Source organism: Thermobia domestica, chromosome 18, assembly GCF_964235325.1.
Source record: "Thermobia domestica chromosome 18, izTheDome1.hap1.1, whole genome shotgun sequence".
Classification (NCBI taxonomy): domain Eukaryota; kingdom Metazoa; phylum Arthropoda; class Insecta; order Zygentoma; family Lepismatidae; genus Thermobia; species Thermobia domestica.
Genome location: NC_137471.1, coordinates 57,708,826 through 57,723,826, shown reverse-complemented (window position 1 = coordinate 57,723,826; position 15,001 = coordinate 57,708,826). Strand labels below are relative to the sequence as shown.

At 37.9% G+C, this 15,001-nt stretch overlaps 1 protein-coding gene across 5 annotated transcripts in view; it reads left to right on the top strand.

The window, feature by feature from the left end:
* Window positions 1-15,001, top strand: part of vir (VIR_N domain-containing protein) — a 188,056-nt gene that overhangs the window by 130,394 nt on the left and 42,661 nt on the right. For all 5 annotated transcript variants that reach the window (XM_081746558.1, XM_081746557.1, XM_081746556.1 and 2 more), the window contains 2 exons: window positions 699-3,606; window positions 10,642-11,062. In XM_081746558.1, coding sequence (XP_081602684.1) covers window positions 699-3,606; window positions 10,642-11,062 — 3,329 coding nt within the window. The remainder of the gene's footprint in view (window positions 1-698; window positions 3,607-10,641; window positions 11,063-15,001) is intronic.

Sequence of the window (15,001 nt, the reverse complement as noted above, 5' to 3'; positions counted from 1 at the left end):
TTGCTGAATAATGAGGTGAATGTGAAGACTTACTTCACTAAATATTAGACACTATATAATTTGAAAAGAAAAAATATTAAATAGATACATAATATTATGTAATATTTTCATCCGACTTATTGCAAGTTTAGCCGTTTAAGTAGTTTTAATTTTTCATTAATAATTTACACTGAAATGTGTTAAGGAAAACATAAGTTAATTTCAAAGAGAAATACGGGATATCCGACTTCTATTAAATTTATTCTCTTGTGAGTGCCAGTTGCCTGTGATACAACCATCAGTTTATGTTAGCTTGGTTTGCCTGATCTAATGTTTTAAATCAGTCAAAGTAAACTAAGCTACGAAAGAACTGACATCACATAGTCGTCTTTGAATTTACTTATTTTTTCATTCTCTTTTCAGTCATAAAAGTAGTCTTTGTTGTTTTCTTGGAAATTGCTTGTGATTTGTTTGCGTTGTTTCCAAAGATTCTTATTATAATTTATTTCCTTTGAGTTGAATATCTCTTTGAACACCGAAATAATCTGATCTCCTGAACAGAAGGAGGAAATACTTAACCATTATACGTTTGCGTAATCTGCTTTCATTTTAAAGCTTAAAAATATAGTCGTTAAGGGTGTTTTTGTATTTGATATTTAAATTCAAATTTCTTAATGAATCTAGTATTTGCCAATGTTGATGTTTTGATTTTCTTGCAGGTGCTATATCTACCTTGCTGATGTGGGTGAGAATCGGTTTGGACTTTGATTTGGCGCTTGAACAACCTCAGCCTGGATACAAAGTTAGACATATAAAAGCAGGAGTAAGACTTGTGCAAAGTTTATGTCTATGTGGAGAAGGAGTAATCGAACGTTTGCTAGAAGAAAACATTCACAGAAGGTTATTGGACTTGTATCAGAAGGACTATATGGCGTTATCAATTAAACTGATGATTCTAAGAGCTATTGATTCTAGTTTAAGGTGTCAGAAAGCAGTAGAGTATTTTCTAGGCCACTCCAGTGTAAATGACATAAAACCAGAATTGGCTAATGGCATGGATTTTAAAATTGAAAAGTCTAGCAGTTGTGATGTGAGTAGTGAAACAAACTGCTACCAAATTATGCTCAAACTCATGCAAGGAAAGGAATTGGCTCGAGCTAGGTTCGCTATTTGTTCACTGCTGAGGAAAATTCATAGTTATGAAGTTCTTGAGAAGCTCAATCATACTGTTCGGAGTCTGGTGGAATCGCCGAAATTCGCAGGTGTTGGTGGGGACAGAAGAGTGAATGAGGGAAGTCCGGAAACGTCAAGTGCAGTAGAACTAGGTGATCAGGAAACTGAAATAATAGTGACTTGTTTGGAAGATATTTTGAAAATTCATAGAAACGCTGCTTCAACGATATCACAACCCAAGCGATTCTTACCAGTGTGTTCCCAGTTTGAAATTCAGACGTGTCCGTATGACCCATATCCCGCTTTGTATGCATTTTACTCCTGCCACAAGTTTCTTGAAGTTTTATTGTTATTGTTGTCTTGCCCTGTTACAGCAACTTCTACAACCATTGTGAGTTTAGTTCAAGAAGTGATTAGTGTTTTGTTAGATTCTGATCATGGAATGTGTTTCTTAGCTTCCAATGGAAGTGTTACGAATATGTTATTGCGGGTATTGTTTCAGTCACAAGTTGGTGAAGACACTAGAGGTGAAGATAGTGTGGATGAAAGTACAATAATGCAACAATTAGGTTTACAAATAGCCCATTGCTTATATTGTCTCCAACTTGTTGATTCCCTCCTCGACGCAACGATCAGTCCTGTTTTTGAAATGGACCATCCGGACGTGTTTGAAATGTTGCACAATTTTTATTGCTTGGTGTTTTCGTCTGTTGGTAAGCTTGCCATTGTTCATGTCCTCAGTAGAGGCGACAATTTAAAAGCTCTTCTTCCGTTTTTGCGGGTGGAAAATCAGGATGTGAATAACCCGAAATTCAAAAGGTCCCCAACTAGAGGTTACGCTAGTGATCTAGTAGTGCTATCAGTTAAATATTCAGATCATGTACCATTTTTGCAAAAATTTGGGAAAGAGCTTCTAAGCATTGCTGTACAAGACGAAACTTGTAAATTGTTTGAAATAGTGCCATGGATTAAGATACTAGAAAACCCTTCGGTGTTTTCGTACGAAGATATTGGGAGTTTATGTGAGGTTGTGAAAAATAATGTTGAAAATGCATCATCATTACCAGCAGAGTTAATTACTGCTGTGAGGATACTTAAGTTTCTTGGGATTCCATCCCAAGACAGGGATTTATTAAGTAGTGAAAATGACGAAGAGTATGTTGAATTGAAGTACAAATACGTTATTTTGCAGTTGTATGCATCAGAAGGAGTTTCAAATTTTGTGATCATTCTTCAGAAGTTGTGTGAATTTTATGAACAGCCCTCTGTTCATTCAACAAGTTTTATAGGACAACATGGAGTTTTGTTAGTTTCTCTTATTTCGCCTATTGTTCAACTTATTCGAAGAATGTTAACGTACGTAATTCACTGCCGAAATACGGATTTCAAAGACCTGACAGCGGTTCCAGTTCTTTTACAAACATACACATTAATGCATGCTTTTCCTACCTCAGCATTGTATTATGTTCAGGCACAAAATGTTTGTCATGAAATCGTGGAAACTTTACTTGCCTACACCCAGCCAATTATAGATAGTTCTGAATCAGAGATGCTTAACAAAAGTTTATGGACACTTATGATGTCGGAAGTGGTCAAGTACATAACTACGGGACCCTTTACTTTCATATCAGGGCTCTTAATATTGTCAGAACTGTTACCGCTGCCTCTACCTATTCAAACAAAAGTGACTCTACCCGAGGAAGAAGTGACTCGAGCAGTGAATGGGAGGAAGTTGTGGAGTGCACATTTACATTCTTTGGCTCCGAGTATTCAAGATTTTATAGCAACAATCAGTGGTAGCAGTTTCCAGCCATTATTGCAACTCCTGCGTCGCGTGTGTGTTCAGTTAGCTGATTTAGCAGCGCCAACAGCACTTGTTGTAAGTCGAGGAGTATTAGATACTCTCCTTGCTAGCTTAGATATGGACAAAGGTGGCGAAAAGGTGAACGAAAAATCAGAAAAGACAAACAGTACTGCTTCATGTCCTCAGGAAAACAACGAGCAGGGAAAATCTGGAGCATGTTCTGGCCATACTGCACGCCTTTTGAATTTTTTAGCTTGTCTAGTAACTCATGCCTCAGTGAAATCAGCTGTACTTCATCTGTTACGAGGATCTGTGAAATCTGATGAAAAATATCTTGGTTTAATGTCCTCTTTAAGTACAATTTTACAATCTCCCTCTGATGTACAGTCCCATATTCAGGCACAGGAGTGTATTGTGTCTGTAATACAGTCATTGTGTGATACCGAAATTACATTGATACCTGCTGATTCTGTAGTGTTAGATGTGTATCTTTCTAATGCTTTGCCTTCACGTGATCTTCTTATTCAGATGTGTACAGTGATGCTCGAGCATATAGCAAATAGTGAACATAGTTTTACGACGTTACTGCCAACCATGAGGACGTTTCTAATGCTTACAGAACATGACTATGGATTCTATCACCTTAAAAGGTAAGTTTCTTCTCCATAAATATCATTACACACGCTTTTAATTTAGCTTAATATATAAAAAGTATTTGTATACGACAGGGCGCGAAATTTCCGGTCGCCACGTCGCTATTGGTGATCAAATATTTTAGTTTGGTGGCAAGCATTTGGCCTTTACTTTGTTCACCTTCGAACTACATGAAAAGATGGTAACTAAACTCTGATCTGCATATTATGGACATTGGGTACAGACCTAAAATTTCGTTCCCTGGTATATAGTGCTAAATAACATTAAGCATAATGTTTCTTTCGAAAAATTTTCACACTTGTCTGTAAGTACGACTATCTAATACATAAGATTTAGCTATTTTTTTTTAGATATCAGACTTTTGTATCTTATCACGGAAAAACTATATTGTGGTTAGCTATTATTTTTGATATGAGGACATAACATCACTTAGAGCAAGGTTTTATCGACTTCGAAGAAGGGAAAAATTTCACAATCACCACATATTTCTTCTAATCGCCGAACGTAAAGGCCCAAACTATAGTATACGGTTTATATATATATATATATATATATATATATATATATATAGCTCGACAGCAATAACTTGATATCTGAGACGTTGAAATTGAAGGAAGTTATAAACTAATATAACACTAAAATGTTAAAAGTTTTCATTTTGTATAATACGTACAAGTTCGAAATTTAGTGAATAATAAAAAATGTAGGTTCAGAGAATTAACAGCATTCACTTCAAGCGAATTCATGGGTGACACAGATAAAGAGGTAAAATACTTTCTTTGAACAAAACTCACTGAATTCGGTGTGTGGAGGCTTTTGGCACCAAAGAACACAAATCTATCATTACTTGCACAAATTTAATATGGGTTACGCAAAGGAAGAAGGGTCGCAAATATATATACCGTATTTACATAAATGTAAGACGCACCCCCAATTTTTGAAGAAAAAAAAATTCCTCGAATATAATGCGCGCCCTTGACGATAATGAATTCGCTTGTCACTCGTCATGCAGCCCGTAAACTACCGATATCACTCTGGAAATCTCTCAACAGTTCTTCTCTATGAGACGGCACACTAAAAAATGGTAGCCATATCACGAACGAGCAGGTCTTTTCGTACGAGTCACAATGCCGGAAGGCGTCAACTTCAAAACTGCACCTGCAGATCTTCGGGAAGCAGGTTGTCATTCCCAAACAATGACTCACTCACCTGCTCCATTCACCTCCCTTCCAAACCTGTTTGTGCCTCCAGCTTCCTGATTTGCAGCACTTTAAAACTCCTTATTTTGTTATCAGTTGTCGTGCTTCAAGATGTGAGACTCACTTGTTCGTGCTCTTTAAACGGAGGAAGACACCAGCCACGGTATGTGGGAGGGGAAAAAACAATCTCCGCTGTCGTAAATTCATCTTTTTCATTTGCCACTGGTTTGCGGGCTGATTTTAAAGGGTTTTTACTTCGCGTAAAATGCACGATTTTAGTTCTGCATTCTGTTTGTACACACAAAAAATACATTCTTTACAGAATCGTGACTGACAAGATTAGCAATTTCTGGCAAAACTCCATCTAATCTGGCGTAAATGTGCATAACTCAAATCTAAGACGCACCTTTATTTTGGAGGGGAAAAAAATTAACAAAAAAGTGCGTCTTAGAATCCGCAAATACGGTATTATTCACCTGTTAAACTGGCATATATCGTATTTGCCGGCGTACATATTCTGTATTCAATTTTGAGAAACAAATTTCTTAGAAGTAGTGTGATGAAATTTGACATGTCTGTAGCCTTGCAGAACTAACCCACAGAAAATTTGCCAAAAGTGAATATTTTTAGTTTGAGAGCCCTTGTGAAGCAAATGGGGTTACTTTTCAATGAAAAACTTTTAGTTGATTTGGCTAGGTACTTCAGTTTTATTTTCGGCATAAATTTTAAATCCTTTAGGATACGCCCTTTAATCAATATTACGCGATAAAATCAAAGCTTGAAATAGGTATTAACTATGTACAAAAATTAATTTCAAACTGTTGAACCGTTTTCCCGTGACACAATCACAAACGACAGGCAACGCTGATTTCAGTGTGAAGAAAGAAATAATAGAAAATGCCCTCCTTTCCCCCTCCCTTCTTATAACTGAAATTTTGAAAAACGCTGGGACACGTGTTCATGTATTTTTAATGAGGAGAATTATGAGAAACTCCATTTTTCGCATGAAATTTGGTCCCCCGCTCTTTCCCTTACTCACATTTTAATCAAAGTAACTAAATAAAAATCCAGTTTGAGGTAGGTGGTAACTCAGACCAAAAATTCATTTCAATCACTTGAGTCGTTTTCCCGGTACGCGATCAGAACATTTTTTTTTTTTTTTTTCATTTTTATATTTTTGTATTGTACATAATGTTCTGTACATTTCTTTTTGAAAAAAGACTGAAATGGTAAGGCAAAGATATGAAATCGTAATGTTCAGTAGTTGATATTAAACTTTGAATTCCTACTTAGCCAATAGTGTCACTTCTTGCATACGAAGGTGCGTAAAACTTATTTAATAGAAAACGCTCATTAGTTAGTCTTAAATCAATATTTTGCTCAATTGATCGCGTATATGTATGAAAAATGGCTACCATATCATCTGAATAATAAAATAAGTGTAATAAGAATAATATACAGGGCGAGGCATAAGTCCGTTTACATCACTGCAGCACATGAACGGCTTTATGTTCTCACTTGGTTCATGGTATATGTTGTTCGGGTGGGTAATTTGCCATATTGCCACGATATGGTTGCCATGGCGGCCATCTCGGAAGCCGCCATTTTGGATCCAACTTTGGATTTTTAAATGGGAAGGAGGACATGTGGGGTATCATGTGATACGAGCACGATCTCAAGGAAACAGTGGTGCAGTCCATTTTCATCTACCGTTATTGCGTCGCAAAGGGTGAAAATTTGGCATTATAGTATGTTTTTTTCTGTTGTTCCAAGTGATGTAAGATATCACTAACAATGCCAGAACGAATCGAAATCGTAGAGAAGAGTGGTGGACGATCTGTCAGGGTGATTGCGGCTGAGTGTAGTACATCTCATCCAGAGAGGGAGAACATCTTACACGTTGCAGTGTTCAAGTTGTTGAAGAAGTTTTGAGACTGGCTCAGTGCACGACAAGGATCGATATGGACCGACGGACCGCTACTGCCGATGACAAGGCGACAGAATTGTTCGCTGTTGTTGTGAAAAGCCCAAAACGCAGTTCTCGTCGTGTGGCATCCATAACAGGAATCAGTCAGCGATCAGTGCTACGGCTGCAGTATGTGAACAAGTGGTACCCATACAAGCTGCAACTCCAGCAGCGGTTAACAGAGGATGATCCAGACAGGCGAGTGCAGTTTGCTGAATGGGCCACAGAAAGATGTGAGGAGGATCTCATGTTCCCACAACGTGTTCTTTTCAGTGAAAGGCATTATTTTTTATCCACGGAGAGGTCAATGAACAAAATCACAGATACTGGAGTGACACAAACCCAGATTAGCTCCAAGACAGTAAAGAGGTGGGTGGGGGGAAAAGGTGATGGTGTGGTGTGAAATCTGGGGGACGCGCTGACTGATGAGAAATATCGTGATCTGCTCGAGGATGATGTGCTCCCTTTTCTCTTGAATGAGGAAGGTGATTTCCCATCCTTTGTCCAGCAAGACGGGACTTCACCTCACTATGAGTTATGTAAACGCCAATGGCTCGATAGATAATCTCCGAGACATTGGATAGGTCGACGGGGACTGATGGAATGGCCACGACGATCCCCAGATCTTCCGCCGCTATACTTCTTCCTCCGGAGCCATGTGAAGAACCTGGTTTATCAAGAACCCATGCGTGATATCCACCATATGATGCAGCAAATTCTGCAAGTTGTGAAACCGTGCTGTTGCGAGTCCATGCGGATTGGCAGAGGCGCCTTACAATGTGTCTTGCTCAAGAAAGACAGCATTGTTTCCCTGAGATCGGGCTCGTGTAAAATGATACCCCACATATCCCCCTTCCCCATGTAAAAATCCGAAATTGGATCCAAGATGGCCGCCATGGCAACCATGTCGTGCAATATGGTCAATTACCCACCCGAACAGCATGTACCATGAACCATGTGTGAACACCAAGTCGTTCGTGTGCTACAGGGGTGTTAGCCGACTTATGCCTCATCTTGTATTATACAGGGTATTGAATATTAATTACATTTTAAGAAATAAAGTTAAATATAGGCAAACATACGAATAGAGAAAAGGAAAGGAGCTTATAAATAATTTCGCAATTCTGAGCATTTCGCTTGCTGGCCTTTGTTAGATATTCTGCTATATATATATATTAATTTGTCCTAACTATGAGCAACCTACTTTTGAAAATAAACAATACCTTGAAGTTAGGGGCACTGTCATGAGTAGCCGTATGGGTCCCTCGTATGCTAGAACAACGAATATTCCTATCACTACTTCAATCTGCCATGACTCCTTCCACTTCAGCAACAAATAGCTTCTATTCGTAGGCTGTTTTTAAATATTGACGTATAGCCAGCCAACACTGGAGCCATTTTCTACAGTCTCTAAACAAAAAGTGCCAATTGAAATTTGGTCTTTCTCCAAGTATACACTCAATGTCCTTGATGTTGACATCAAGAGTTGAGAATGGACGTTTGAAACTGACGTATACACATCAGTATATACACAGTGATTATCTGTGTGTTCTTGTAGTGATTATCAACTTTCTCATAAATCCTTATCAGTATTACCAGCGTAATTCACGAATGCCCTTCATCAAGATATTTTCTAAACTGTATTCTGAAGATGTTGGCTTACTCACATTCAGTAGCAATAACTAGTTTATAAGTCATTAAATTCCGGTATTTCACGAAACGACGAAATCACTTATCAAAGTATTTTATGTCTAATTCCTATCTTTTATGAATATGACATTTTTTTTTAATATAAATTCTTTTTCAGATTGTGTTTACTCGTCTTGAGTTTGTTGAGACAATGCTTCCTCTTCTTCCACATCAAAGTAATTGAAAATTCAAGCATTTAAATGCTATAGAATCTTGGAGAGTCATGTTATTATGACAGACTTATAACCAATATGATTATTTTTATTTTATTTTTTTCACCGACTATGTACGTGATATATTTTCATGCCTTCCTTACAGTGATGTCCCTTTTTAAGTGTTTAATAGCTAAAAATAGTAACAACAGAAAATTTTGTGTCAATTATTCACGTAAAATGTGTTCTATATATTCAATAAGTTGTTATGCACATCAAACGTATCAGCAGTGTCCAGTACCTCCATTTCAAAAAGTCTCACTGTTCCACGTCAGACCTTCTCTACCGTATCCTGTAGCCATTTGAGAAACCGGTATGTGATCCACCACGTCGCTTCTCAGGATCTATTCGAGCTCCTATTGTCAGTACTTTTCTCCTCAAATTTATCCACTAACAATATAGTCATGCAAAAGTTAAAAAAGGAAGAAAAACATTCCCTACAGTAATTAATGAATTTATCTTGTTCCATACTCACCAGAAACCTCCCTACAAACATTAATCTGAAGATCCTCCACCTTTCATCCTCAGTACGAGAGCTGAACACTTGAAACACTCCGTGCTACTATTGAAGAAACGCCAGTGGCCTACGTTAGGAACCAGCCATATATTCTATATCAGTATGACTTTCCAATATTCCGTCTCAAAGACAATAACATTCCGGGAGTTGCGATTTTTTGTAGCAGGATACTCATTTGCGGTTTTTTATTATTTATTTATTTAAGCAAAACACCCATCAATGTCCACTACCGACGCAAAAATTCGGCAAGTTGAGAGGTGATTCTGGTTAACTAACAAGTGCTGTACAAGTCTGTTACGGTTCTACATACGAAATCATCCACGACAAACTTAGTTTTTATAAAATCTCCTCTAGATGGATGCTTAATGCATATCACTGTTCTCTATTCCTGTTTGATGCACACTGCCAGCGTGGCGGTATGGTTACTTTGTAACAAGAGGAAACAAAACGAAGCAATTAAAATAAAACTTTAGGAATATCGTCACAAGAGTGCATTATAACATGCGAGGACAGAAGGCAGTACAACTAACCTAAAAAGAGTTTTAGCGAAAGTGCAGATAATTCTGTATATACCGACGCGGTAGACTTGGGTTCGATTCTCGGTGGGAGTTCATGTAATATGTATCCCCACGTTAAGCTATAGGTCCACGTTTCATATAGTCTTGATGCTGCTGAGCGGGGCGCTAAACTAACAGGTGCGGCAGTGAAACGGGTGATGTTGAAACCATCACCAGCGATACAAATTTATTCACAGCGATATAAAAGAATTACAACATGAATTTACAATGCTTGTAATTTGTGAGGAATGTTTCTGAACAACTTGCACATCTTGCAGACACATGTCACGACACAAGTCGCAGGGCGTGCTTGCGTGCAGAAGGCCTGGGACTTCGGCTGAAGACTTCTTCCACTCTTGCAACATTCTCTGGTATGCGCACGCGTTTCGCACTTCCACTCTTTTTTCTCATCACATTACCCGTTTCCTCAAAGTTCCATACCCACAATTTGATAGCATGCGCCGACGGAATTGGGTTATGACGTGGGAGATTGTAATAAGCACGAAATACACGCTGCTCGGCCACGTATTTGTCGTTGTTTTTGTAAAACGCCTTCATAGCAAAAGCGCGTTGTTCAGCGGTCCACGGCGGCATCTCAACTGAACACCGATATTAGGGTCAATGGCAGAGGTTTGTTGTCCAGATGGCACCACTCTCATTTTCTGATTCCTAACGTAACTTACTATTTCCAGGGTTTCAAAATCGTCCGTTTCACTGTCGCACCTGTTACAAACCAGTTTTTATTTACCCTCGTATATCGTGTTCATACATGTAAGTATCGGTGTGTCTTCATTTTTTATTATTGTAAATTTCTTATAACACGATTAGATTGTATTTTCTTTTGTTCCTACACTCTATTGTCAACTCATCTTTTGTATTTTATCATTACAGTTGTTTGGAAAAGAAACCTGATGCTTTGTACAATTTGTTCAGCAAATTTTGTATGGGATTTATGAAAGACAGTTCCGATTGTTTGTCCACGTTATCAACAAGCTTGGACTTGTTACATGAACTGATTTCAGTAGATGAGGAAGAATCGATAGGATTACCCCCAAGGACGCTCACAATGTCTGTGCAAGAATTAGCGTGTGTGTTGAACTGGAATAAGCAAATAGAGAACAAAACAGAAGAGGAAGTGAAAGAACCAGTGACTGCGGAGAATCCAGTTGAGGATGAACCAATGGAAGAAAGCGAGAAAGAAGATAAAGAAGAAAAGGTGGAGGTTAAGGAAAATGATGTAGAAATGAAAGAGGTTGAAGAAGGATCTCCGAAGAGAAAACATCCAGTTTTAGCTTTAGAGAAACTCTTACAGGTAAGTATATCTGATATTTCTATGAGTTATAAATAAACCTGGCAGTTGTAGCACAATAAAACATTGAATTTGGGGGGAGGGGGTAGTAAAATAAATTTAAAAGTGGCAGTTTATATTGCAAAAATGGATATATTCAATGTACTTTATTTATTTGTTGACAGAGATCTCATATTAAATACCTTAATCTAAATCAAGAATTGAAAATAGCACTGATTAATAAAAACTTTGCAAGTATGTATCAATAACCAGAACACATCAAAATGAAAGAAAAATATAAAAAAGTTAAAGATCATAGAAATGTTAGTATCATAAAAATAAAACACCAGAGAAAAACACTGATAAATATCATGGTCAAAAACTAGGGAAAAAACTTAGTTCATGTTAAGTAGACCTTACCTTGCTACTTGGGGCCGCGGTGGCTCAGTGGTAGAGCGTTCACCTCTGGTGCATGGGGTCCTTGATTCGATCCCAGCTCGCGCCAAGTGGATTTCCTCGGGTTCTTACGTTTCCTCCCACATTCATTCCACCATTTCATTCATTTCTCATCATCACCGTCTCCTTTAACCTAGCCGGCATAATTGCGGGACGTAAAACTCAAAGATTTCATTTCATTTCCTACCTTGTTACTTGATAAAACAGTCATGCCAGTAGCACATAGTTCATTTCCTGTTGCACAATATTATACAGGTGTAAGCATTTTTCTGTAGGTTGTCCAAACACTAGTTATGTTGTATGCCTGTTCAGATGCTTGAGACCTAAAAAACGATCGTTTAGCAGGAACAGAATCATATATGAAGCACGTCACAACCTTGGAATTGATAGCAATATCAACCGTACTTTCCATGTTTGATTGGTTAGTAACGACATCCTCTTCGGCGAGGGACGCTAACTTTATATCTCAAAGGTGAGCTGCATTCCTTGATAACGGCAAGCGATGTGACTTTTATCTCAGGGGAGAGGCTCAGTGGTAGAGCGTTCACCTCTGGTGCGTGGAGTCCCTGGCTCAATTCCAGCTCGCGTCAGGTGACTGTGTGGTGAACAAAAACCATGTGCGTGGGTTCTCAGATTGTCTCGTTTTTTCCCATTTTCTTCTTTCTACCATTTCATTTATTCTCATCATCATCGTCTCCTTGAGCCGACACGGCGTAAACGTGAGACGTAAAACTGAAAGATTTCATTTCATTTTTGTATCTCGATATGAAAAAAAAAGGAAACAAAACTTCAGCAGCCGCCATAAAATTACAACTATGGCCAATGATCACAATAAATGACATTTATTCACAATTTCTTGTAAAAGTGGCATTTACGGCATTTTGCCATATTTCAGGTATTCAGTTATTAGTTGAATTTTCTCCCTATACTGTAGTAGCTGAGATACCGAGCTTTTTCAACTGTACGCTTTAAACTATTTCTCACCGGAAAAGTTTGAAAGAAAATCGTTAACCTGCTTTCTTCTAAATGAGTGTGTCGAAAGTGAAATTTAGTTAAATCGCCTTCTCATACTGACAACTGCCGCCACACTCAGTCTCATAAAAATTATTAGAATTAAATGATACTGGTAGACAGATATTCAGGTATTGAGTTTAACATTCACCTAAGAATTTCTCGCTTTAAAATTTAAGAGCTATAAGCATGTAGAATGAGTCATTTCAAATAGAGTATTTCCCTGCCATTCGGCGCTAATCTGGACCTTGGACTTACGTTTAATGAGCCGCGAATCATAAGCATACTAAAACCAAAGTAGTTTAAAATTAAACCAATGATGCATGATGAGCTGGGAAGAATCGGTAAAATGTTTATTTATTCTTGTAGCTGTTTTGTAGTTTTCAATATATCTGCGAAAGGAAAATTTAATAAGAGAAGCTTAGTTCTTTCCATTTATTTGCTTTGGTTTTTAACGTTTTTCCGTGAAATATTTATTTTGCTAAGATCTATGCCAGAAAAAGAAGTAAGAATTCAGGGTGGAAAGCTAGAAAACTTCTGTAAGGATTGCATAATATGAAAATTGATAAGTACAAAAACATTTGTTACGTGAATATCCTTAAAAATGTAGATATAATTATTATTACTATATCATAATTGGTAGTATGTATGTTGAATAGAAACTTGTAAAGACAGAAAAAAGGGTAAACTTAATAAAACAATTACAAATAAAAATTTATAAGAAACAAAATTTGTTGGATAGAAAATAGCGAATATTATCTAATATAAATAAAATAAGAGTTTGTTTGTTTGTTTGTCTGTGTGCGGCCTGGGGACCGGACGAGTGGACCGAGAGTTGCCAAATTTTGGTCAGGGGTACCTTGGTCCAGGCCCCAGATTAAGACGAAGCGTTTTTTTAATTTCGAACCAGGGGATCTCAAACGGGGGGGGGGGGACTTTACTGGGACCTGGAGACCAGACAAGTTGACCGAGAGTTACCAAATTTTGATCACGAATATCTTGGTCCAGGCCCCAGACTAAGTTGTCAAAATTCAAACCAGGGGGGTGTTTACCAGGACATGTAAAAGTATTAGAAAATGACCGATATTAGTGTCGAATTCATAGTGTTCGCGGTCTCTGAGATCAATGGTGAAACTCCGATCGCATTAACTTCCAAATTCACCCTATTCGGCTGCGGGCCGGGGGTCACTGGGAGGGGGGATACCGAGTCATGTAAAAATAGCCCAAAATGACCGATATTAGTGTCAAATCAATAGTTTTCGCGGTCGCTGAAATGAATGGTGATACTCCCACAGGCGTTGACTTCCAAGTGCAGCCCCCGTGAGAAGAATGGTTATATTCAGCTAGTACAGAATATAATTAAGAACATCCTAATTGCATTACTTTGAATACTATTGGTTTGTAGATGGATGCAATGTGGTACAGAATCAAAGCCGTAACAATCGGTGGTGCAAGGCACCTGGGCCCCCGGACGAAGGGACTCCGCACCCGCTGTTAGAAACTATTATTGTTTATTAAATTGCACTGTTATTCATTTTGTCTACTCTTCCCCTTTGCTAAAACGCAATTAATGTTCAAAAAGTAAAAATCATTTAAATACTAAAACAATTAAAACCGCTTACATTGTACAATGCACAATAATATCGTACAGATAGTCAGTTTAGTCTGGGTATTTGAATACAGAATAGCAAAAGAGTCTCTGAAGTGACGACAAGACATCATCAATATAGCATAGTGGTAATAATCAAAGCTTTATACCTAATATGTCTTTGTTGAAGTCGAAAATCTAGTAGGCTTACTTGTTTCATGTTAACGGTGTTACCCATTCATGGCGACCAGAAGGGGAGGATCAGCCATTGCTGCAGCAAGGAGCCCTGAGGAGAGAGAACACTGTGGACCGAACTGTGGAGCCATATAAATAGTAGGGCGGAGTGAAAAATTACTTTTTTATATATCGAAAAATCAATAATGCGGAAAAAGTTGTCAATTGATGTTAGTAAAATGCTGTGAAAATTTCGTCGCTGAAATCGAATATCTTCCGGTGGCGAATCGCCAAAAAAGATTGTTTTCATAGGGTATGCAAACCCGCTGCACACACTACTCTTTTGTGTTTCTACGGTAAATGAACAAAAATATTACTTATATTTCTTAACTTAAGCAGTCTATAAAATTTAAGAAATAATTTCTAGATGATTTAGACAGATTTGGAACCATAAAATAACCCAGTTTAGCAAATCAAAGTATTGTGTATGCTATACCTTACTTGTGTTTTCATATAAGGTTCTAGCCTTGAATTAATACGCCGGTAAATGTGTTCATTGTTCACTAAACTTTTCCTTTAACACGTTTTTCTTGTAACTGTTTCGATAGTAACAGCTACGTTACAGTCTTTTGGAATAATTGGTCCAGAGAATTCTGGCTAGGTGATAGACCGCTCAAAAATCCGGTGAGAAGAGAAAAAGGTACGACAAAAGGAAGTGCTAATGGCCAAAGGAA